General features: G+C 42.0%; 1 protein-coding gene across 1 annotated transcript; it reads right to left on the reverse strand.

Moving 5' to 3' along the window:
• Positions 1 to 687: 687 nt before the first annotated feature.
• On the reverse strand, positions 688 to 18,922 carry T265_08032 (hypothetical protein; the record flags this gene model as incomplete). Its single annotated transcript, XM_009173726.1, has 4 exons — positions 688 to 2,759; positions 10,812 to 11,138; positions 17,331 to 18,773; positions 18,882 to 18,922. 3 exons carry the CDS (start codon positions 18,726 to 18,728, stop codon positions 2,292 to 2,294), a joined length of 2,193 nt encoding a protein of 730 aa, XP_009171990.1.
• Between the last annotated feature and the right edge of the window lie 8,498 nt (positions 18,923 to 27,420).

The following is a 27,420-nucleotide window of genomic DNA, read 5'->3' on the forward strand; positions in this document are numbered from 1 at the left end:
TCGACCTTACATTCGAGAGATGTAAATACTTTTGCAGGAACTACTGCGGACAGCAAACATTTTGTTGCATTCTTGGTTTGTATTTCTATCCACTTATTATTGTGATTTCTTGCTGATAGCTGTAGCGCTGTTTGTTCACTGTGACACCCCCCCCCACCCCGAAAATTCACCGCGGTGGGTGGTGAACCGGCCTTACTTGACTTGGAACAGTATTCGGTCACAACCCCTACCAACTTGACCACCGTTTTTCGCTCTCGCGCAACGTCTGTTGGAGTCAATTACGCAGGCCCTTCATGCTTCCCCTGCAAACTTTAGTCATACCATTGGTAGCTGAGTAATTGGTAGTCTAGGCACCAAGTTGTTGGGCCAGTATAAGTTAAATTATGTGCAAGAGGATGTAAGTTGTTGAGGTTTGTAACATCCAAAATGAAGCTGCTAATATGGGGACACCTGGAAGAATTCACGAGGCCTGCAGTTAAGACTGGCACCCATGAGGAAGAATCATATCCCCCGTTATCATGGGTGTATGATACTGATGCACCCGTGTTCGATGTTGGTACTGCTGACAAGGATGTTTAGGCTAGGATTATTTGTTAATTCTCTCAAAGTTCTTGATGCAGTAATCTATGTAAGAAAATGAATGTCTACTCATTTCATATCCCCATTAAAAATCAACAGAACATTTGATGAATAGAGGTTTATAATTGAATTATAAACATGAAAAAATGCTCAAGCTTACCAAAAGCGTAACATGTTCTCACGTGTAAGCCTCACATCTGGGGGTGGCTTTTGCGTGTTTCTGTGATATCAGGTTTGCATCGTGTATGAAGCATGGTGAACACACTGAGTAGTTTAAACATAACACCAGCATAATGTGCAAACGGTCTTTATGATTTCAAAAGCCCGTAGTTGATATGAGTGTCAACTACAAGAATCATTCTGCACCATTTCAAGTAGATGAGTGAAAAGGCCTCAAACTAGTGTCCAAGTAAAATGGCCAGAATGTGGTCAGCTCAAGAAGTTGGTGGACAAACTGACTCATTCACCGTTTTCACAAACACACGCAACCCAATGTTGGTCTGAGTAAGCCACCAATCAGTCAGATGTTACGTAATCCGATTCGTTGGAGGTACTCTATAATTGTTTTGTTTGGGGAAGGTGAGGTCAGGTAAGTGGGGCAGGGTTTAATCAGGTAATAAAAGTAGTAGTTGCAGTAGATAATAATCAATTGTGAATCGTAGAAACAGTATAAAACGATTGACAAAAATAGGATCACTCTGATCCTCGAACAATACGGGCTCTGTTTGTCAGGGTCATTTGTTTTGATTGTTGTTCTCAGTGGTGTTGTCGTTTTTGTCGATGTTGTTGTTGGTGATGTTCCCGCCGGTGCTGCTGTTTTCTATTGTGAGGCAGTGTGGCCAATTCAGCCGCACGCAAACCGCACTTGTCTGTCACTGAGAAATGAGTTTGCGGTTTCGGAACCATCATAAAAAAGAAAGTATGTTAGTAGAAAGAGCGCTGAGAGGTAAGTGTAACTAACCGAATTCTCAGAATCGACTGAATAAAATATGTCCGTGAAGCAGCGACATTTCTCTTGTTTAGCACCCATTGTAAGTTCATGAGTAGAATCTGTTCTGGGGATGCTAGTGGGAAATTTGTCCGCTGTCAGTGGAGTCTATCTAGCACAGGTCGAAGGGCACTCAAATAATCCTAGAGACATTGTTGTTTGAACGTTTGTTGTTCTACATAAGAATCTGAGCAACTCCAAAAGAGAGGGGGAAGGAAAGAGAAGGGAACGGAGTTGTAAGTTGAATCTCGTTGCAGTAAACCGAATGGAAATCTTCTCAAAACGTTCGCACCCGAGCAGTCAGCCAATCAGGATTAGTACGGAATCATTTGACTTTTCAAGAAATTCATCGCTTTGTCAATCAGAGAAGGGTGGGTTGATCAGAGAGATGATCTGCTGGAGTGTTGTTAGGTTGGGAAGTTGGCCGATTCAGCAGGCGCATCTCAGAACATGACCTAGGTCGTGTGTCTCGGCAGAAGATCCGGGTAGTTAAGTAATAGTCCAGCGGCACGTAAATCAGAGCCTGGTCGTGGAATCAAATTGGTGTTAGTGAAACAGGTGAGCAAACAGGAAATTTAAGAATATTTCGCTGAAAATAGGTGTGAAAATAGGTGAGTTGGTGCAATGAATCTCCAAATGAGTGATAGTCCACCAAAAAACTAAGTTCACTCTACGTTTGATAAGGTCAGTAACTTCCCTCGATGTCCAGCAAAGGTATCGGTACTTAGTTCTGTTTCAAACCGGATACCGGCTTCTCTTCATTATGAACCTGGTCCAAATTAGATGTGAATGGCTTGATATCGTCCAAAGCTTTTTTCGTCGACTGTTGATCACCGTTTTTCAAAGGCTGTGGCTGAGTGTCAAAACAGAGATTTTTACCAAAAAGATGATTCTGTTTTGGCTGCTCCTGACCGGTCCCCAGATGCGAACTATCTTCATCCAACAATAGGTTGACCATTCTTGCTGAAAGAAAGGCATCATCCTGCAGTCCCAAGTGATCGTCCCCTTTTAAGCTTCGTCCAGACAAGTTGAATGGTGTCTTCTCACAATCAGCTGATGTCGGGAATGTTGGCTGAATCCAGTCAGTTCCATTGTGAAAGCTGTCAGCATGGACAGCATTGAGTTCCCTGTACAACCTCATTGTGGAAATGGGCCACACTGCGGCGGAGCTCAAGCTAGGATGTTGTCCATTCTGAAACAAAAAACCAATTCTGTCATCAAGCTTTATTTACTATGCTACTCACCCAATGCAAAGTGTGTCATTTAAGAATGTGCTTAATTTTGGTTAGGTTGCCACCAGTCAAAGGTTTTTAATAATTTTTAGTAATTTATTCGTGAGGTAAGAGCTTGCAGAATATTCACAAACCCTCATTCTCAAAACAGGACGCCAAAGTTTCCTAGTGGATCGGCGGAGCTCACTGCTGCTACCGATATCCATAGTAGGCAACGAAACGATTTCAGGGGTAACAGGCTAATAGATGTTGCCGTCCAAATTTCTACCATACAAATACTGTGCCCATTTAAGGAAGCGATAGGACCCACATCCGACCAAATCAGGGAAGTTTTCTTGCAGAAAAAGGTTGCTATAATTCAACCAGTCAAACAATAACTCAATCAATAAACTATGCAGTTGGTCTCTCTTAGAATCTGATGACTGGTTAGATAAGATACTGAATCCTGTCACAACCAACCGCCTTGGAACTAAAGTTCCTAACCGACTATGCTGGGAACAAATTATTTTTTTGCCTTGAAATCCGATGTTCTCGAGGCGCCTAACTTTCGTGGTCCTTCAATATCGACATTAATTTAATATTGTTGCACATCCTACTGGCTTCTCTAGAGTAAAAATAATCCACCAAATCGACCAGGGAACTTGATTGTATTGATAATACTGCAGTCCTGATTAATGTTCAGACAGAAACTTTTCGGCCACTGCGCTTCACCAGTTAGCCTAGAATACCTTGTGGCAAGTTGAAATGTTTCACCACAAGTATGGAGTTCAGTTTAATCCGTCTACTGTTAACCAAGAGCCTGTAAACCGGGTCAGTTTTTTCAATTATTTTCGCCTCAACATCCTCCCGAATTCCCAAGCATGATAAGAAGAAAACTCTAGCATCAGCAAGGCACTTTATGCAGCTTTACATTACTTTACGGAAAAGTTCAGAGACCAGCCTTTGAACAAAGCTCCGCGTGTACACTGTGACCATCTGATCAATACTAAAATACGCCTGTAAGATCTGGGCTTTTAGAACTATTGATTGTCGAAGACTCCAAGTATCGAATACTTGTGCTCCAGAAGAAAGCTCGTAATATGTTGAAATACCGAGGTGTCTAGTGCCTCTGTCAGGGAGTGTTGCTATAATAAACTATGCCTCTCCATACTGATCCAGCAACATAGGCTACAGCATTTGGGGCATTTACTTGATTAATCAGTCTCCAAACTGTCCAAAATCTGCTCGTCACAGCTGTACTTTTGTAATGTTGCACTGGAGGATAACTGAAAACTTGAATGTCCGTGACTACAGAAATATGGACATGGAAACTGGATAACACTGGACTGGGAACTTGTTGCCCATTGTGTTTCGTAAACAGCAGCAATCCCGGATGATTTTGGAGCCTTTTCATATTTTACTAGAAAATTCTCCGTTAAATAGAGCAAAAAGTTTTTAAAAGTCCGCAAAATTCAATGCGCCAATGTTCGTCTTCAATGCAGTAGTTCATGCGTTTTTCAACTAAGTGTGGTCGTTGAAACTTCAGTAAAACTTTGGATTAATTGGTAACGATTGAGCTTTTTGTCATGCTCTCAGCTGCTTGTTGAACAGGCCATGCCACTAAGTAGCCTTCGAAAATAAAGACATCTACTCATGCATCTCACAATTTCAGTGGGACCAGAACTTTGTTAGAAACTCGAATTACACACTAGAGCGCTGTTCCAAATATGTCACCATCACAACGAACACATTTTCCATTCTTAACGAGAGGCGTTATAATTACATGAAAATGCCCTTGTTATGGCATGTTTGGTCACTGTGAACTTCCTTTCCAATGAGCCGTACCTCAGCTACAGTGGGTTGAGTAAAAATTAATTTTATCCGACTGGTGATGCGTTATCATGATGAATACGCGTATGTTGGTTCCTAAAAGTTTACTAGCTCAGCTAGCGAAGTAACTGATTCATTTATATGGGTCAGTCGGAAAAAACCTGGTTCTAAAAAAATCGGATATGGAACCAATTATGGATAACCGCTGCTTTTACAGACGGGAATTTCTTGTCCTTTGGTGAAGCCGAGCCTTGAATGCTAGTATGTTTTCTCTCCAACATCTCTAGATAACGTAGAGTGGATTTCATGTATTCGTTTATTAGCGATGCTTAAAGCGCGAAACTTTCTAGTTGCCGAAGATACCGGTGAGAATATATTACACTGCGGAAGATGTCGGACACTATCTATTGAAATTAATGAGCCACTCGGATTACCAGTGGTTTGATCCAAAATTACCTGACATTGAACGAATCGTACCATTGTGATATTTTTCGTTTCCTACACAACGCAAATTTATTATAATCTGTCCGTCAAAACAAACGACCCGCATTCGTGGGACGGTTTTGAAGTCCTTGAGCTCTGAGACTGTCGGTTCAGAGTGATCAGTGATACTAATGAGCAGATATGCGGTAGTACTTCTGGGATGTCACGCTGTTATAACACAGACTCAAGTTAATGATTCTGGAAGGGAGATGATTCGAACACAGATTTACTGGATCCTCAGCATGCTTCTAATGATATTGGTTGCATTTGTACCGGAGTAAGGTTACGTCCTTTGCGCTTCCCATTGGAATCTGTCAGGCAGTTACTTTGGGAGGCCGACAGAATGACGTACTAATTTGTCAAAGTTTGTTCGAATGGCTACTTCTCCGTCATTTTCTGGAAGCAACAAGAGACAACTGCAGATTACTCGAACAACCATTTGCATCAGTAGTCGCAATGAATTAAACATTCCAAACTAAGGAACTTGTACAGCCACTCAAAAATGGTTTTTCATTAAAACGTCCTTACTTATGGCTGGACTTCCGAGCCGAGACAAGTTGCAAAACCACCTTAGATATTTGAAGAGTGAGTTGCATCGGCAAACCGGGACCGTGACTGTGTCGAAAAGACTTGATCCAAATGTGACTGTGACACAGTGGTTCTGTAGTTTGTTTTTGACTTTAGTATAAGTGAGCTACAAATGGTCTTCAAAAGCTATGTATGCTGCTTACTTGTAGGAGAAAAATTCCGATTTGGTAACATCCAGAGGAAACGAAGCCTTCCTAGAATTAGCACTTTTGTACTGTGTTAACATAGCACTGCCTCTTTATAGGGAATACCCTTAGGGAACAGCTTAACTCTTTCTAACTGAGAAGTTGCTTGGCTGTGAGTTTGACTCACAACAAATACCCAACATGGATATGAAAACTTATTTGGCCATTATAAGTTTGTTAATGGAAGCTGTAAATAGTCAGGGACATTAATTAAGACACTATCAATAAACAAACAAAAATATGAGCTGCATATCGAGTAGGGACCGTGAGTTTAAGGCTAATTATTCCCCACCATGTGCCATGCATGGCAACTGACCATAGCTTTGCCCTGATCTTTCCGGATAGCAGCGAACTAATTTCTCTTGATGTGCTACTTAGGTGAAGATAGAATGCTGGACCAACCCATGTATAGGAGATGGGAGTTGCCAAAACCATTTTTCTCCTCGAGGTTTTGCGTAGACGGTGGTCTCTCACAATGAGAATGTACTGAAGTGCTTCAAGTTTTACGGTATTTTGGAATGCAAGCAAAATCCTGAAGCAGTTCAACATAACGCGTAAGATGAGCAAAACAACCTTAATAGTGGTTAACAGTTTCATCTGTGGTCTTAACTTGGTACATGCAGTCAAGCGGGAAAAGTTCTAATCACTCAAAAACAGGTCAAAATATGCAGGTCAGAATTTTTGCTGAAAGGCCGTAGAACACTCTCTGTGAGAGCCATTTTCCGAAGTACAAAGCCTCGCGCGGTTGTGTATCACAATAACAGAGGACAGAGCACTGGGAAGATTGAGAATGCTACGTTGGAAGCAATTACCAGTAATGGCGCATAGTTTTGAACGATATCGACCCCAATGAATCATCTGTTAAGAAGTTGGTGATGATGGTTAGTTTGGTTCATCTAGGGAAAGGCTTCTTTCCTGAACTGAATGGAAGATTACGCACTGGCTTGCTCAACTTGAAGAATAATCTGAGCAGTCAGGCACTGCTCAATATTGAAGGCGAGTCCGCTAAACAGCCTTCTGTTTTCTAAACTTATAGGTAATGTTAAATTAGTTAGAAATCCGAGTTTCAACCTTAATGTTTGATGCTCGTTCGTTTCACTTTCAATCTATACCTAAGCAATGTCCGAAGTTGGAAACACTGGTTGCTTGGGGATTGTGTCCTTCATTTTGCGGAGGTGGTGTATAGATTGTTTTCACGCTTAAATCTTGAAATAGAAAACCTGGTATGAACAGGCTAATCAACCTAATACCCCTACCACAACTTTGGACGTAGGCACACATTTTGCTGAGCGACGAACCTTCTCCAAACCCAATACTAAATACCTGATTTACGAACATAGATAGGTAACTTGATCGGATGAGATCATTAAGGTCATCTGCTCAGGACTGCATATCGATTTATCACAAATCGATTACGTGAAGTTTGTTGGGCCGTACACGCTATACCATTATGAGTTGTGGAATTGGACGCAGAGCTAACTGAAATATCAATATGCTCTAGGCAACAGGTGGTCAAGGTGTGTAAGCCTTTGCTTGATCTTTGGTGAATTGGCCCCTTTTCGGACAGTCAAATTCTGCGAGCTGCACCTCACTGCTAGCACTCAATAACAAACCGAAAATTCTAGTGCCACTCAGGATTTCACAAGATCCATCTCGCAACATCCAGAGTACCCAAATGTTAGGGCTTTGTGACCGACTTCGGGGTTTCCAGGCACTGACTGGTATGTGACGCCTGGATTTTCCGGCCAGATGTGACGCAAGGCAAAATCAGTCTACTTTCCTGTCTGGAGAGCCTTATGACTAGGTAAGTGCAACGAATACGTAGAAGGAAAAGTGGAAGGACATCTGGAATTGTGTGTTTTCAATTAGTTCTTCTGTGTACAGCGAGGGAAGTGACACGGCTGATGGCACCGCACGACGGCCGATGTGGCGTTAGAATACATGTTTATGAATCTTTTTTGTACACGGATCGGGATACTGGGAGGATGCTCAGAATTACATCGTAGACTTCCCATATGTGATGATCAAAATAATAAAAACCAGCCGGACAGATAGACTGAAGATGAAATAGCAGATGAGAAAGAACAGCAGACTGATCTCAAAACCGCAAATTGGTGGCACAGAACCAACTCCAACTAATGGTATTTTGTAAGACCACGGGCCTTTGGCAACTTAATTACGCTTTGTGTTTACTGCCCATTGTCCTTTTAGAAAGAGGGTAGATCGAGGCATACACAGCAATGAGAGGTTTGCAAAAAATCATGATGCCTGATGGTTAGCTGTTCATAGCTGCTTTCAAGATAATGGGCAGCATGTATAGCGGAAACAGGCCAAAGAGCAACGCCGCGTGCAGCATTCAACCAAATGACAATTTCATCGAAGTTACAATCCAGCCGTTCACTTACTAATTCCATGAAGTGAAATACTACAATTGCTTGACTCTTACTCATGCCTGAGACGTAAAGGGATCAAAGGGTTGCCTTGTCTCAACGTGCCATATCCCCGCCCAATGGGCACACGTGAGCAGCTCAGCACTGTGAGATACTTAGGGGCAACAATCTTAATTACACAAACTGGATGGTGTGCTACTGAGATGATGTTTCGGTACTCTAAAGTGCACTTTAGCAAGGAAAACAATGGTGATGATTTTTTAATAATTTGTGCAGCAGCCTTAGCGCGTGGAAAAATCCTAGAATGATGAAGCCGATTGTAGTTTGCATCAGTACGCTCAAGAACGTTATGCTGCATTTTTTGCACAGTAGAACAGCTAATAATAAAACTCCACAAATTCGAAAGGTCTCAGAACATTCTATTCACACCATAAATTTCAAACCTTTGTTTCAGAGTGTACTATTCACAAAGAGTTCAGTCCAAAGCCAAGATCTGAACGCGATTGACAGTATTCGCGGCAATAAAAGTCCACTCTTTGTGCAGCAGAATAACCCGGAGTAATCGAGCTATAGAATTGAATGAGTTTGAGGTCCAGTTTGAGTCCAGGCCAACAAAAACTGAAACCGACCTTCGGTGCTTATCAATAGTCGGGTAGATTTCGCTGATTACATTCAACACATTACTCCAGTAGGATGTCGTCAAAATTCCATACGTTTGTGGTTCCTTTGCACTGTTGTTTGCCGTCTGATCTGATCGTAATGCGCTCCGTTTCTTTAATTTCCCGTTAGGCGGCTTATCCTTATTATCATACGTCTACTTGTCTCCGTTCCGAATTCCACCTTACTGACACTGCAATATCATCAATATTTTGAGCATTGGTATACAATGAGCTGCATTGATGGTTCATTACGATCGACTGCGTTTTGGCTTATTTCGTGGATCAGTAGTGTATAACTGACTGATCACATTAGTGCAATTTTTCAAAGTGTTTCACTCCCAGTAGTGATCCATGAAATGGCATAAATAGATTGGCAAATCTAATCCTATGAGTTAGTATTTCTAGAACATCGTGCAAAACATCACTGGCATTTATGCGAGGCACGTAGCTAGTATTAGGTTGTACAATCTACGTGACCATTTAATGAGGGCCCGGATCTACGTGCAAGGCAGTGTGCAATCTGAATAGCATTTCAATATGATACAAGCTTTGACCGGTGATTCCAGCTCAAGCAACTGTATCTTCTCTAGTCACTCTTAGTGACAACAGTTTTATGTGGAAGCAAAAAACCAGACATTACGGATAAAGGTAAAATGCAATCATCTGCATTACCCAAAGTGATAGGCGTACTGCATTGTCCTCCACTACAGATAAACCTTGGTTGTCAGCTGCGGTGACTGATACAATTACTCTTAGCTATTCATCTTTTCGGAAATTACCTTTCAGTTCAAGCATCTTTCGTGATCGCCTATCTGTTGGAGCTTGCGTGACCAATGTGTTTTTACACCTTGCATCTTCATACTTTTATACACACGAGAGTCTCACGCGTTGATGTATCTGATTACCGGAAGCCTTGGGGTGTCTGTGACTCCGGTTGGTGGCTGTTATTAAGTAGCAGTCTTTAAGTGCTACGTGTTTACTAAGTCCTTTACGGAGCGTTCCGACTTAGTAGTCGTATGCTTCCAACTTTTCCATAGTTCTTGCTATTTTCATACTTGAGCTCCCGGTATTGAAACAGTTGGTTGGAGTGAACTCCTTCTTTTATTTTCTGCAGCTTTGCATATCTGGGGAAGGGGATCACCGGCAGAGATGCTCATCGAAACGCCACTGGGCAATACATGCAGTTATCTACTGCTGTTCTACTAAATGGGAGGATGACTCTACGGGAAAATGTGCTGTGCCAAAGTTCACTGATGAATCCCGTCTCGTTTGTTAAATCTGAAGAGTATGATGCAAGCAAACATTAGTGACCAATTTTCCTGAATCGGATTTGCATTGGATATCCTGTAGATGTTGTCAACTTCTTGAAGAACACAGGAAAACGCAAAAATATGCTAAAGTGCGATTCCATGACCTAACTCTTGTAAGCTGGTAACAAAATGCGAACCGTTGAAGGTGCGTGACCTTGAAATTCCGCTCACTTAAAAAGCCGAAAACTGATTTAAAAAACCTCTCGGGTTCCGTGTGTGGGCATACAACATTTCGGATAAATGATATGTTCTCAAGCCTTCTGACGCTTTTTACATCTCAAAAGACGGTGAAACTACTGTTAAAACACTAAAACTTGAAAATTAACCATGAGTTTGATTCAAAGAGTTACCCAGGTTAATTCCAGGGTGCTTAAAGCGACTTCAAGAGGATTTGAAGTGGGGAAATTTCTAGGGTTAGAAATTGTGAATCAAGACATCCTTGTTTTTTTAATAAGCGGGCTCCACTGAACACGCCCTTACATATTTGTACCATAAGCACTAACAACCGCAGTATTTAACAAGAACGCCATTCCGCACTTGATAAGGCTACGAACGTCAGGACACCAGCGGAAAATTGAATGTACTCACCTCAATTAAGCTGGGTTTCTCAGTTACAGTTTCTCCGCTGCTCTCTTCAAGGGGACCAGAAAAGAATTCATCCAAATTGCCAGCTTGTGGTAGAGAGTTTCCGTTTTGTACCTGGATGCCAAAATTTATTGACGAATTGGTATCAAATGCAGTCGTGGTTACGACATTCAGTGGACCGTTGTCTACTGTCTTCAGGTTTGTGCCATCGGATGGAAACAAGGGATCGTTCGTGTTCGACTGTTTGATTTGCGTTGTGTTCATGTCCAGTGGCAGTGGCATAAACTGCCGGAACGCACTCAAATCAGCATTTGTTCCTTGTACCAGACGCTAAGGGAATTAATCCACAGATGTGAGCGGCTGAATTCATTTTCGAAGCAAACCACGTGTCATAAATTAAAAGCCTCCTAAATTCGTCCTATCATTAGTTTGCCTAAGTGAACTTCGCCTTTACTTTTGGGTTTCAGAGTCCCATGTCTTTTCGAATTTGAAAGCTGGACATCCAAAGCTTGCCCGCTTTTCCTGAAATTTCGACTGCTGTGGAGTTTCCCAATTTCAGGAGACACGTCTGACTGTCTTAACAGAAACTGCGTCAATTTTTTGACAGCTTGGTCTAGTTTTAAACCACGAAGAATATTGGGCTATTTTGTCTGGGACTGTAAATTGAACTGGATGTACAGAAATCCATGCTCTATAGCAAAGTAGCCAAAACGCGGCCAGCCTGTGTCCGTCCAACTAGCAATGAGGTAGCTGCTTTCAACCGCCATGGTTCCGGGGCTCCCATCAGAACATCAGTTTTGTGCCGCTTTTGGTGGTTTCTGTAGCAATTTCCAGTCAAGCTAAGCCTGTAACACAATTAAGCTATGAATTGTGGTAGCAGCCTGCCAGATACGTTATGCTTAGGCTCGGTGAGCTCAGCACACCAACCTGAGAGTTTTCCCACGCATGAGCGCCCTGTTGCTCTGATCTGAAGCTCAGCTAACGGACCGCAAGCTCTCAGTCTGACAGGCTAACAAGGGTAGCAATGTGTTGACGTCTGATCCGTAACAAGGTTGATTTGGAAATTCCGTGTGGGAAATTCACCTGTCGCTGTCAGTCACTCCAAAGCCTGAGCAACAAATCTTCCGAAGACAAGTGATGCAATCTACACCACCAGAGTGTGCGAGGTCGTCAGAGTTGAAGTAATACTTCAAAGATTTACAGCACAAGGTTGATTTGGAAATTCCGTGTGGGAAATTCACCTGTCGCTGTCAGTCACTCCAAAGCCTGAGCAACAAATCTTCCGAAGACAAGTGATGCAATCTACACCACCAGAGTGTGCGAGGTCGTCAGAGTTGAAGTAATACTTCAAAAGATTTACAGCTGTTTGCACATTTCTGATTAACCGGATGAACAGATTGCTAGAACCATCTATATTTCCCAACTTTTCTACCAGTTTTAAACATGCAATAGAAGGGCTACTGTACCTTCTGAATCTAATCAACTCGGTAATTAGTACATAGCCTAATTTCACCAATTTCGTGTCGGTTGAGGTTCAAGCATCTGTACAGCCATAGCACAATAATTCACATAACACATGAGGTATTGCCGCTGGAAATTGCGCTTTTTCTCGGTTTTTCTAACATGAAGTGCTAGGTTTTACACTACATAGCTTTTATTTCTTCAAGGCTTTCTCAGGACCTTCAGTAATGTTCTTCTGACAACTCTGATGGCCAACTAGTCAATGATTAAGAAGAGTAATAACGCTTCCCCTGAACCTGCCTTCAGATTGAAATCAACATGTAGACTTTTTTATTTGTTCACCAAATCAGCTATCTGCATGGATATCTGCAATTAGAAATAATGGTGCTATTTAGGAAAGCAACTTAATTTCTGAATACACCTCGTACACTGGTCTTGAAGGCCATCTAAGCTGTGTACTGTAGGTACGATAAATCGATGGGTTGTCAAAGCCACTAGCATACACAGCCGGAGGCGCAACTACCAACCATGTCCGAGAACCAGTTTACCTTCCCTAAATGACCTGAAAAAGGGACAGTTCTGGCATTTACATTCTCCATTCCTACAAACTTGCACTTTCTAACATTTCTTTCAAAATTTCATCCAATACACGATGGACTGTTGCACAGCTTGTCAGAAATGTAAGTTGTCATCTAGGTTTCAGGCTCAGTACAGATGCGAAATGATGGTGGAAGAAGGGTACTTGATATTACATAAAACGAATGCTTCTGACAAGTCACTGTGGACTAGCTTAAGAGTCAAAAAACCACGCTTGAGCTACCAAGATAGTGGTACGACTCATCTGTAGTCAGCTACTGTTTTATCAACATTTTGGTTACTGCATTCAAACTCAGTACACTTATCAAACTACCACTGCTTCTGTTTTAACATGCTTGTTTTCCACAAACTCGTGCTCCACAAGCTTTGTCTACTCGCAAGTTATTCGCAGCACCAACGTTGAAATATTTACTCAGCATGAATTTAAAGGATCAAGCTTGATGAAAACACAAAAGTTGAATGCAATGTGTGGTTATTTTAAAGGACGAACCAATGTTGAAATTTACCTGTAAGCTGCAAATACTGGCGCACTCTCTATGAGTTGCCTCAGCAAATTGTTTCTATCCAGTCCCAATAGATATTTTCACGGAGGACTTATTGGATATTATGCATTACTTTGGCCATTTTCTAGAAGCATGCGCGTTGGTCGTTCTTCTTGTAAAACTGGGTTTGGTAGTCTTGTGTGGATCTGGACATATATTTCGTCAGTCAACTTATTTGATTATCAAAATGAAGGCCTTATATGAAGTCGTTATGTCAGGAGGCCTGTACTTCTGGGTCGTGAACATCTGAAAGCACCAAGACGGGTAAGTCGGACACTTCAGATGCTCAGTCCGACTAGGATTACTGCAGGTTTTATCGTCGCACGATCCAGTTGCAATTTTCTATTCATGGTCATTAACGGTAGGAATACCGAACAGATACAACCTGAGGCAAAAATGTAACTATGTGGTTCGCCGAGCTCAAACATCTGATCACCTTGATTATCTTTCCGCTAAGTTGCGTCGGTGGGGCTTGAGTTTCTATCTATTGCTTTTCTAAGGTCTTCTAGGGTTGCTTCTCGTCTGCTGTACTCGTCCCCTGAAAAGTAAGTAGCCGTCGATCAGATTATTATGTATGGTGCACTAACTGCCATTTCACTGAATGTCTTCAGATTGGTGTACAGCCCAGTGTACCCGAAAACTGACAATATCTCACCGTAACATCAACTCATGTAAATTTATGGAGTTGACTTTATGTTGGTTAGTGGGTGGCAGTGTCAGACAGTTCCAGCCAATGACTGGAAGCAAGTCATGCTCCGATCGCATGTTCAGTGAGCAGTTGCCATTTGGTCGTCATTGATCATACCATTCGGGCCAAAGCTACCATGCTGTGGACAGTTAATAAGTCAAACTTTGTACCTTGAAAGCTAGCGTTAAAAAAGGCATGAAACATAGCACACAGTGGTATTCTGAGGAATAGCAGTAACGGTGTTTAATTCGGAGTGAACCGGTTCGTTTCAATGCAGAATTATTACCGTGTTTTTATCAAACAACTTCGTTTTCTTTTGTTTTAGCCTTCCTTCTCAGTTTAATTTATTCCCTTCTTAGGTCTCGTTGCTGCGCTTAACTTCAATAATCCAATTACTCAGCACCCGACCGAAATTCACTATATACAGCCATGAATGGTTGGAATACGCCGATAAAATCTGTCACACGATTGGTATGTAGCCGAAGAGTGACTCAACCTCTGCGTTTTCTCGCACGGTTTCGTGCTGCTGCCCTGATTTCCTCACTTGAATGACGCAGCTTAAGCAATCATGCCGACAAATCACATACAATGTGCAAAACAGAAGCAGCAATTAAAATGAGACACACGGCACCGTTTGAAGAATAAACAAAATGAGTACTAGGTTGCAATTTAAGATGCGAAAACACGTCAACAAAAGTCTCCAGTGGGTGAACAACTTAGGCTCTGTCAGCGAAGAGTTTGTTTGAAAATCTGTGTACGTGGATCACTTGTCTATTTTTAAAAGCCGAAATTTCTTACAGTGGATGAATCATAAATTCTGACTAAAATTCTAGATGGAACAAGCTGTGGTGAATGACGGGATAAGTTAGCATCAGTTCCTCAGCGCGAATTCTGTCTAGGCTTCAAACCTAAATGCATACATGGCACGACCAAAGAAAAGCGGTGATATCTAGTTGTGGGAATTCCGGTTCAATACGTATGCTTGCATCACTTAAGGTAATAGGTTGTCTGTGGTCCACCAAACTTTGAAAACAAGTTTCGTACGAGCTGGTATTTTGACCCTCTTGATGCCACCAGACGAATCGTAACTTACCGTGCCATTCAGGAATAATATCAAGCAACCTGTCATTTCAAACATTATGCATCCTTATCATGGAGATTTCTCGCTCTGTCAGCGCTATCTTTCTCAACTTTGTTCCTATTTTACTCAGTTTTCCCACCAACAGTGAGGCCATCCTCCTCCACATCATCATCATCATCATCATCGTCATACTCATGATCAGCAGCATAGGTAACGGAGCCAGAAATGAACATAAAATCGCGGAAGAAGTCCAGTTTGACAACTAAATATAGGGCGCCACACAAAAATGCAGGTCTTTGCTGGTTATATCTTTTCAATGTCTAACTGAAGTGAGATCTTAAAGTAGAGAGAGGACGCTAGTTTGTACGTAATACCACTTACAACAGTTCAATGATTTCAGCTACCCAAGTATAAACAAATATTTGTTCATAATCCAGCTCGGTCTACAAAGAAAATCTCGGGTCCCTGCAGGGAACCACTCTAATGCATGAAAAGACCAACACACTTGGTTCCATTCACAGCCCTTACAAATCTTCATGTAAATTTTTGTAAGCCAATGGCTCTTGTAGACAAATATTTCTTAGTGTTAACACAGTTTGTCTCCCCAGCATTTAGTAGGTGAATTTGCGGAACAAATGACGACTTGAATCAATCGAACGATGATATACGGCTATTATGCAACTTGTAAGTCATTCTTAATTAAGAATGATTCCATTATATAAGGCATCAGGCTTAAGCGCTATGGCCGATCGGAAGCATCAATCACTTTTACTGAAACGGCACTACACAACCACCTATATCGCTGACTCACAGATGGGCTGTACTTGCGCACATCTGATGCGGGCCAGTGAATCATCGCGTAGACGTGAACCGAACTTTCCTCCCGCCGTCTAAGCCGAATGCAGCACGAAGGTGTACGAATTACCCTCCATCTGTACCCTTTATCTTTATTGAGCGTATCCAGGTGCAAACAAACGAAGTGCCAACTCGGGGCAAGTTGTTGTTACCTGAGGCAACTGCATGCTCTCTCGTTTGTCACATACCGCGCAAAGTTATTTCCGAAAGCTAGTTTCGAGCATTTACACACCATCCTCGGATGCGGCTAAGGTAAGAAGATAACCTGGTGCGCATCAACTGACGAGAAATCTAATCTCAACTTCAAAGTGTTTATCTTGAACAACGACCAACTCTCTAACCTTGTAGCTGAATATAAGCTAAAATGGTTCTTTTTGCAAAGCATGTTATCCGCAACTCAATGTATTCGTTAGTATTAGAATATAATTTTGATGGATTAAACGATCAAATAAGCTTGAAATTCCAAACATACACTCGTGCCGAAAAAAAGGAAAGGATGTGATACGATGGATTTCAAGCCAATATGGAGTTTCTCAAACGGATGCTCACACACATATACATATAATCGGGTAGGTGTGTTTCGTGCTATAGAGTTGACTATAGAGTCGATCGTCCCTTCTTGAATCTAAGGTAGGAAGTGGTCGTTGGCTTGTTCGAGGCGTCGAGTAACTCATTCCTATCGTTCAGGTGAAAATCCGTTTGCCTGTTTATACATTATCATTTAAATGCATTTAGCATGCCTCTGTGGAACAGTAATGACATGCGCTCGACTCGTAAGCCAGACGACTGGGGTTCAAGTCCCGGAATGTCAGAGGTATATACAGCTGGTGAAAGAAACTCGAGTCATCTTTGCTGTGGATTCACTAGCATATTTCCGTGCTTCAATTTGCATTGAAGATAACACCTCAAATCTTGTGTCTTCATTTCAAGCCATGAAAATTGGCAGATTTAGCCTCACGGACAGATTATGGCGACATTCACACTCCTAAAAAACCTGTTGTCGTCTATGACCCAGTTCCCTACCGACAGCGAGACGAGATCAGCTGATTTCAAACGGTCGCAGCTGATCACGTTCAAAATTTCTATAAGTACTGGGCTAAATGTTTGTAAATAGTTTTTGGTAACTTAATGAATGAATTATTAACCTGGTTCTAGTCTCTTTCGACTGAGATAACCTTGCGTAAATCTGCATAGTTCACTTGCGGAATAAACATTGTCCAAAACCTGATCCAAAAAGTTCATCGCTTTGAGAAGACTGACAAGAAATAGCGAAATCAAATCATGATCGAAATACTCACGTGATTGCCCCCGAGCACAGCGGAAACAACTGATTCTCGAGTTAAACCACCATTACAGTTCATCGAGGCAAACTTAGGCTGAACCGTAGTCGGTGACAGAATTCGGCTGGGAGTACGCTTTGAATGAGATTTCAGTTTTGTCGAACCGAATTTGGTTTGTGCAAATGTGGCTGCAGTGAAACTTGGAGTAGATGTTGACTTCTGGACAAATGGACTTACAGCCGTCGTGGTAAATGTCTGTGGGAAAACAGAAGTGAATCCATGAGGCACCTGATTATAGGGTGGCATTACGGTGTGCTCTAACTTTGGTTGGAGTGCTTGATTTGCTGGACCGATGCAGCTGGTAGTGGTTGATAAAGGAATCAACTCTCGTAGATTCGTGAAATTCGCTTGTTCTGTTTGAGCTGGATTGGATGCCGACCTATGGGTGATTTGTAACTTGTCACACAGCACAGTGGTTTGTGAAGGGGAGTCCGAGATTCCAGATAACTCTGCGTGCAGCAATGAAAGTAAAGTACTTTCAGTTTCAGTTTCCGGTATACCCCAGGGTGTCGTGCAAGCACTCGACTTTACCTCCATTCCGTTGGATAAGTCCACCTTTGTCGAGTCCGTAGTTTTGAACGTTGTACCTCTCATTTGAAAGCCTGTGGCTGAATCATAAGTATCCAAGTGTGTGGGGTCATGAATCCAAATATTTTGAGATTTCATCCCTTCCATTCCTGCTACAGTCGTTGGTTCTTGGCCAATATTAGATCCAACATTGTCCTCGCTGTCTACCAACACACTTAAGGCTGCAGCAGTTGCTAAGTGATCTCCGTGTTCTGTTTCCTGTTTCAGCTGTTTGCTCACTGAGTTATTTGTGGTGATTCCGTCGGGCCAGTGGTTCCCGTTGGAAGTAAACCAGTTGTCTTGCAGACTGTACAGAACTTGATGGGTAACCTGGCCCGAGGTAGGGGTTAAATTTGTAGAGGAAATCGATGAAGAAGCCGAAGAACAACCGGAAGAAGACAAAGAAATGGAAGTTGGCGACCAGAATGGTGTGGAATGAAAGCGATTGAGCTCTGGTTGTCCGTAACTGGGTTGTTGATATTGGCATGTCACGTGTCCTGGATCAATGCTGAGAACCAGTCCTTCCGGTAAGCATGCCTGAATTTCACTCCAGTCTAGACCACTTACTGCTGCAGCTTCGGGTAGTAACAGGTCAACTTGAGGGCCGACACTATTTATGCACCGGAAAGCTGAATCTCTTGCTGGGTCGTTTGGAAACCAATGATGCTGAAACTTTGCATGCAAATACTTCTCGAGCTCTTCGCCGAAACTATCAACTCGACGTCTGGGTAATTTTGTGTAAAGGTGGGATAGAATGTAATTCACAGCAATAGACACTTCGACGTGCATTGTTATTTCTCGGGAGTGAATTTTCAGTGTCCGAACATCTCCAAGCTGAAGCACGAATATCGGACATTAAGTACAATGGCGGTTAAGAAATAAGGCGGCAAATTCATGAGATAAACATACGGAACAATAAAAACTTCAACTGGAAATCCTCACATAATAAGAAGATGACTGCTATCCAAACCTGCTGACTAACCACCTAGCCTGCTAATGGTCAATGAGATTTAATCGATTTCGTTAGGCGACATTCAAAAATACTCGCATATAGCTCAATTATGGGTTGGCGAGTATAAACAGGATGTCACAATATGCAGCTCAACGCTTACCGTCCGAAAACGTTATTCTACACGTCAGCTGCAGCGGACGCTTTTCTTGTTTGTTCTGCTTTTAACTAACCCCATCGGGATAACTTAGAAACCAGCTGATTGATCAATGGAAGGAAATTTCCCTGATCAGGGCAGACTGTTCATTGGCCAACAAGCAAAGGTGCTTTCTGTCCAGAACGCCCTCACAAGCGTACAGAAATTGTTCCAATCGCCTAAACGCGTACACCCACTCTAATCTATAAACAGACACATACGTCACACCCGTACACTAAGATACAATGCCAATGATAGGGACAAGGTCCCATTTAGGTTTGAAAATGCAGAAGTAACTAACATTAATGTTGAGTTGTTATTTCCGTAGTTACATGAAGCGGATATCTTACTCAAAAGAATGATATAACATGAGTTTTTTTCAGAAATATTGATCGCGCAACTTCGTAGCAAGTTATCCAGAAGAAAGACGCTTGATAACCTCCGGGCCCAAGAAAATGCATAGGCATGGTATTGAGTTATTTATGTGAGAAAACTTCAGGCTTAACGCCCTTATAATAGGCGCTGGTTTGAAAGGTCCCCGGCTAGGAATGTTCTTATGAATTCTAAAAAACAAAAGACACAATCTCAGCAAAACGACAACATTCACCTTCAGCTTGCATTGATTTCTTTCGTATAAATGATGCCCACCTCGTATTTCAATGGTGTTATGAATTTCGTTAAAAAATATCAGTAAATCGAGCTAACAGCTGTGATAGCTGACATAAATGGATCACCATTAGCAAAAAAGAAAAAAGAACTTTCGCAAAACAGTGATCAACTGGATGTCCGCAGCAGGACCCGTCCATTAGCGTTCAACCCACAGGAATTCAAGGATAACCAGTATCATTGAGTTTTGACATGCCCAGGTGCTTCCGAATCAAGCCCCGTATGCGCATTCACCAGACAGACAGGTCGTTGTTGGTCACATCCATGCTAACATATGTGACTCTACTCAGCAAAGCTGACAGTGGTGGCTGGTGAACATTTGTTGGGCATTGTTGGGGATCACGTACAGCTTTCCCGTTTTCACATGTTGCTGGGGCTATATTAAGGTGGCCTTTGTCGGGGAAGTTCCTGTCATCCTTACTAGTTAAATGTCTCCAGCGCGAAAAGAAGCAAGCCGTTTATAAGCAGCAGCCTTTTGGATCATTCCGAAGAGCAGTGTGGTTTTGATCCATTACCGAACCTAGTTCAACGGTTCTCTTCGCAACTTTGTTCAGTCTTTCTTTTGGGTACAGAATGAGTTCCAAACTTCAAACTACCGGACACAGTTTATCTGTTACATCGTTCAACCGAATCCTGGAAGGGAGAAAACGCGTTGATGTTGGTATCTAGGTAGTGTGTGAAATACATTAGGACAATTGTGCTCATAAGCACCTATTAGGATCAGAACATTTGACGTCAACAAAGTCAGCTCTAAAAGCGTGGCGGGTCAAGCAGCTGGCTGACAAATTTATGGAAAACTTTGATTAGGCACTCAGAAACTTGGGAACATCACGTTACATGTTAGGAGGCTACAAACCACCATTATGTTCAGCGAATTTTGGACTGTTTGACTTCTTTCAGCGTTCAAAACCAAAAATGGCGTTGCCATGCTCATCTCGCAAAGTTTTGTGTGGAAATCACCCTCAAATTTACCCAAACAACCATGTTTCCTATCTTCAACCCACTCAGGGTACAGAACAACCTGTTCAATGTATGTGTGGAATTATCACGTCTTTAGTAGGATATGATGAAATATGTGCCCGGAGTGCTGTGTTCCTGTCAATCAGCTGGCGCACACACTAATAATTCATAGTATCCGATAGAGAGAGAGACTGCGGTCGTTTAACTGAGGCGACACAGTTCGTGAAGTCTTCTCACTGAAATTTTTTTCAGCAGACATGCTATTTAAAGAATGATATGAAGGGCTATCTTCCAAGTGTCCTGATGTGGGAACTGAGGGTAATAAAGCCCCATGTCTTGTGAATATCAATCCAAGCTTTCTAGGCTGTCCTGATAACCTATTTTTCATAGCTGTGCATCATGTAGTTGTTCTAAAAGGTAGGATCTTCCGCTAACCAGAGTCTCTGCCTGACTCTATATCTGTCAGAGAGAGAGGGCGCTTCAATCGTGGATAACCCAGAAACACTCGCTTGGTATGCTCAACCTGGACTCTGGCAACCTGAGGAAAGAGACTTATACTGATCAAATACTGAACTGTAACAGCAACCATCCAGTAGACCACAAAAAGAGATGCGTCCAAACCTTGTTCATGACACAAGGCAGCACCACAGAACTACCGAAGAAGGGGGAAAACCACCTATTCGGGGTATTCCAGAACAATGGATATCCAAGGGGTTTTAACAAGAGAAGCTTGAAGAAGAAGACATCTCAACAACAGCAACAGCAAGAACAAGCCACCAAACAAATAGTCCTGCCAGTCCAACCAGATCATTGGCTCAAGAAGGAATATTCGTAGTTCACAAACTGAATGTCACCCCATACCGATGGAAAACCGAGACAAAACCAAGAAGAACAATGTGATCTACCAAATCAGCTGCAACACCGGCAACAAATTCTACGTTGGGAGGGAATGGGAATAAGTTATGCACATGAATAAAGGAACACAACGCGGTTGTCAGGAGGCATGCCCCTGTCCTTGATATCTATACACGAAGACCAAGAAGGCCAAAGATTCAATCCGGAAAACGCAAAACGTTTGGCATACAGAGACATGAGATACGGACGAGAATTCCCGAGAATTTCCATGGCAGATTCGATAAGCCGTGCAAAAGACCAACATCACAACTGGAACATTGAAGGAAGACCGAATATTGGATTCACAAACAAAGAAATGAGGAACTCCTCGGAGTCAAATCAATAAAGTTCACAACCTGGGACTCGGAGGGACAAAGGTCACTCCAACATCGACCAGATTACAACGGCAGGGATACCAAGCTCAAAGATCACGTGGGCATCGGCAAATGAGGACACGGGAAAACATAGCAATCAATGGAACCATCCAGCGGAGCAACTGATTGCGATCAAATGTCATCCCCGACGAGCAGCAAGTATATTAACACACGTAACACTGATCATCGCGCAACCACCAACCCACTGTTAAGCACCACCACGCTCGCCAATAACGCACTGATGATGTCACCTCGATTGGTGATGAAACGTTTGCAATCAAATTACCCAGCTCAGCGAACAAGCAACGAACATGCCCAACCATCTTATGTTCGATAAGTGTCAGCCACTTATAGCTGACCTCCATTGAATTCCGCTTCGCAAGACAGATAGATTTTGTAGTGTTACCGGGCTTTCACGAGAAATTTTCAACAGCGGTTGACCCAGAAGTAGTTTGACAACAGATTGAACGAAATTCTGGCACATTCCGAGATCCATTGCGTTTTTTCTTTCACTCTGAGTGACAAAGACTGAGGCGTTTTCCTTCAGATGACTCAGAGCGATGGCATAACCGTTGACCCAGTGCTAATCAATTTTGCACAGGCTGCAATCGTGATCTTGCAGTAGCCTTGCTAAAATTCGTGAGCATCACCAGTGCTTTGAACGGCTTATTTATCGGTGGTCATTGAAATGCCGTTTAACTCTTTTGGGGTCCACTTTATTTCTTGAGTATCAAAGGAAAGCGATTGAAGGAAGCTGTGAACAACATAGTTGGGCAGTGAATTTTCAAGGTACTTTGAACAACAGCGGAGACACTGTGGCGAAAGACACTGTGGTGAGAACGCTAGTCATTGTGGTTCAGGCCATTTCAGTTTTACTGGCTTTACTTTTAGAAACCTGATTAAGTCGCCTTAGGGATTGTCAGTATCACTCGAATCCGGATGTAAAGTCTGTCTGCGGACGTATCCAGTACATACTTACTTCCATCACCAACCATTGACGGAAGATCACGGATGGAGTGGTTGTTGGTCAGGTGAATGTTCAGCTGTCGATCGAGCTTGACGTGCGAAAGTTTCGTCATCAGCCGAGTTGACATAATTGGTGAATGGATGAATGAACACTACTTCCTCACCAAACTTCGGTTGTATGATTTTAAAGAACAAATACACTCATTTGCAAATCAGTTTAGTTTTCACGGAAGACTCAACTGAGTCTGTAGTCGTCAACTGAATGCGCTACACAAAGGACACATCATGCTTCATTTGGTACGATATCCGCATAAAGATTATATATATTTAATTAACTGGTGCTGATGACGAACCGCTTGCAACAGAACGCACCAAAATTCACGAAATCGGCAACCAGTGAGTGCACAAATCGCACCAATAATTTGATAATTTGTTGGCAGAGGGAGGGATTTGACCCGAGAAGCAACAGCTTGAACTTTGTGCAGATCTGTGTGTAAATACGTACTGCCACTATAGCCCCTAACTTTTTGCTGGTCCGCTGGATTACACGACCACCGAGAAACTGCAACTACGAAGCCAATTTTATCTTAATGTGTGTTCTGGAATATTTCCATACTCTGGGTAGCAGAGAAGCTTGACAGCTGATGTGATCCACGTTTTGTGTTCAGCACTCTCACCATCGTGGTACATCAGGGTAGATAGAAGTTTGAAACTCTGATTAAACAGTTACTGGTAGTAGTACATCATACGGAATTTAGAGAAGAAAGTGATACAACGAGTCTGCATAGTGTCTAAAACTTGTTAAACCAAACCATGCCCATCGATCGTAACAATCAGATACAGCAAATCAGTAGATCACTTGAATAATAATATGTGATTTAAGTCAACGAATAACAAACGAGCCTTAACGAAGTATTTTATAACTTTATTGTGTAGGCATGAATCATCCGTACACATACCTTTTGATTACCTTGATTTTGATTTGATTTGATTACCTTTGACTTTGATTACCTTGTCCACCGTACAATGCAAATTTAGTCAAACTTATTGCTTTAAGCATAATGAACGATTAACTGTTTACCTGTTTAATAGAGATAGTTAGATGGCTGGATTAGAACTCTACAATGATGCGAATTCCATTACCTCAAGCGTTTTTTCTTGTAGGAGGAGTTCCTCTATAAGCGCAGTGGATGAAGGCACTTTATTCCTCATCTTTCAGTGAACAGGACGGTGACTTCTGGTGACGGTGACTTTCACCTTACAATCCCGAGTGACGTAAAGTGCTTCCTCTGTCTGGCAACCCTCCCTGTGACGACTTCCTCTCACGCACAACTATATACCTGTGCATGGAACTGGCGAACTTTAGACAATCTGTCACTCCACTCTAGGACGATTGCTGAGAGCCGTACGACCATTGGTACATTTGCCGATTCATGTTGTTCGTGACCGTTAACCTTCGGTAACGAAATGCATTACAGGAAACTGTCTAATTCGTCACGTTGCCTTCACTCGTTTGAAGATTTAACTGGGTTGAGCGGTGTCACTGCTTTTACCCTAGGCAGTATGCGTTTTCTATAGGTTTGTCAGTTCCCATTCGACTTCGAAGGTTTAGCTTTTCAAATAATGTATTTAAACCTAAGGATCCATCAGAATTATAACCCATTTTGATGTGACGTCCGCAGGACTTCTGAAATACCATGTTTGAGCCCGAAAAAGCATGAAAGAATATAGAAACCTGTCCATTTTGCGTGGTTGGAATTCGGAGTATGTCACGTCCTTCAGTGTGCAGCAATGAATTAGGGCACTTTTACATATAATAAAATGCTTATATCATTAATCAGTCAGTCGTTGCATCCTTTCGACGCACAGATGCGGTGCTATCCTTACCACAAGGGCTGGAATCCTGCCAGATTTTCCAAGCGTAGACAAGAGAAGCCGAGGTACCTGCCTTCCAATGACGAAATTCGCGCCTTAATCACTGAGCTATCTCAAGCTTGTATTCTTACACGACTCTGATACTTTTTCTTAAGCATTTCATCATACATTCAGAATTCTCCTTTCCCTCAGTCTGTTTACCTTACTGATGCCCTCTAATATGGCTCAACAGGGCCTTGATATATCAACACCTGCTTCTGTGTGCGGTAGAGTCCAACACTCCGATAAAGAAACGACCCTTTCCTCAACAAAACAGTATAAATGGAGTTTTGGAATCGTTCTGGAACCTCACTCCAATGATCTGCTCGTCAAAGAATGGTAGCAAAAATGACATACGCATGGGCGTGCTGCATCCACCAACCTAGAGAGGACAAAGTGTATTACTCTTCAGAACGAACAACTTGAAGATTCTACGTGGTTGACACTTTTAGCGCGCGCACTGTTTATGTTATGTTTGTCATCGATAGGAAATAAATAAAACAAAGTTATCGCATCGGTAATTTGGGTTGATGCCTTGGATGACCCTTACCGTTCTTTCCTGTTTCAGTTTAGGCGACCAGCTTGCGCCAATGACAGTGCATGGAATGATTCTTCACATTATTGCTTTCTTAAGTTTTCTACTATGTTGAACTAATACAGATCAAAGAAACCTGTCCCACTATAAAACTTGTTTGCCGCGTTGATTAATCATACCAATCCCGGTCTGAAGTAAACGTCAGTTTTATTACTACATTCCAGACGAGGGCGGAAAACTTCACGTTTCTTAAGTTTTCCTATCTGCGCCATGTGTAGCTTATCACCAAGGAAGACGGAAGCTAGTCTAAATGCCTACCTATGTTTATACCATGAACGACATCCTATACCTACAACACGACCTTCACAAGCCTTGAGTTAAAAAGTCTTCAGCTAATCAGACTGTCATTTTACAGAGCTCGAAGTCGCAAGAGGTACAGAAACTTTTCTTCTATTTCAAACTTTCTGTCTCGATTGGGTGGTTTCCACCTTTTTATTTGAACTTTTAGTGTCAAGTGAACTTCCAACATTCACAGAAGAACAATCAGGCAGAAACGATTGTCAAGCAGCGGGCAGATGACAGGTGAAATAGAAAAGAGGTCGTAACATTAACCTCAATAAACTGAGCCTACTAAAAGGTGATACAAGTTTTGACAACGAGCGATTGGATTTTTGATAAAGTTTAGCCTAGATCTGGGAAAGTACTTTTCTTTCATATCTACTTTACCGGAGATGAGATTAGAGGTCAAATCACCCGTAGCTACCTTAAAAATTCAGATGTGAAGCCACATCACCTGGATATTTTACTGTGTTTAAATTCATCCGGTTCCCAAATTGATGACTTTCCAAATAATGCAATTATGTGTTCAGTTCGCCGGTCTGTCTGCATTCATAAGATTCTCACTATTTAAGGTGGCACCGAATCGTGAGTCAATCTTCGCTATTCTGATTCGGTAATTACCATTCATTCACAGACCCTTTTTTGAATTATTCTATCTTCTTTACAGTGAAGACAAATACTGAACAAAGAAACATAATTCGCAACTCTAGAGGACAGAGTGGATACCAGTTATTCTACATAAAAGTGCAAAACTCCCCACCTTACATTCAGGTTAACACTATGATTTTGGACCTATCGAAATGGCGAACAACCATTTATCAATTGTAGAAATTTTCTTGTCCTTCTGAAAATTTACTGCCATCACATGATCACAACTATATTTCTGAAGGTTATGTGTGCAGCCAAGAGTGTGTCTGAAGTCGTACATGTGTACTTTGCATGTCAGTCTATCGATTAACCTGAGATTCATAATGTTTCTACATTAAATGAATTTTCATTGGACACTCCAGATGGTATCCAAAACAATATCCAACTAGCACGAACTGGATGTTTTCTGCTTTACCTGTAGTTAGGATTCCATGTAATGTGTTACGTTTGTACACCAGAAAATCAGGCCCTGCAGTTTCGGTGGAGTAAGTCAAGCCTTGAAATTTCCTCGAAGGACGTTAGAATCCGAGTTCTCTGTAGCATGACAGCTAGGGATCAGATGACTGCGCAAATAAATTCACAGTAGTCTTATTTGAAACATCACTTTTGAGTATTAGTGTATGAGAAAACTACCAAACACCGTCTCGTTTAACTACCTTTACTTATCCAAACAGCATATGGATAATGACAAGGATTGCCAGATTGTTTCGTGTTTTTGTGCACACAAACCTTGGTTGAATTACAATTTTGTGAATGAGGAAATAATTTCAAACCTAAGTTTTAGTTCAGTTTTCCTGAGTTAATTCATTCTCACTGGCAAGGCATCATACTAACTGAATTGGACCTGCTTTTCAAAATATCACTTGAGGGTATAGCTATCAACGGTAGATGCAATGGTTCGCTCCATCACCTTCCACCTCAAGGGGTTGACTAAAAATATTCTTGAGTGTGAGATGACTTCTTCCAATATAGGATTCATTTTTTGATAAATCTCGAGGGACTGAGTAAAGCTCTTCGGGGACGTTGCTTCTGAAGGCATG

The sequence above is a fragment of the Opisthorchis viverrini genome (assembly GCF_000715545.1).
Source record: "Opisthorchis viverrini unplaced genomic scaffold opera_v5_200, whole genome shotgun sequence".
NCBI lineage: Eukaryota > Metazoa > Platyhelminthes > Trematoda > Opisthorchiida > Opisthorchiidae > Opisthorchis > Opisthorchis viverrini.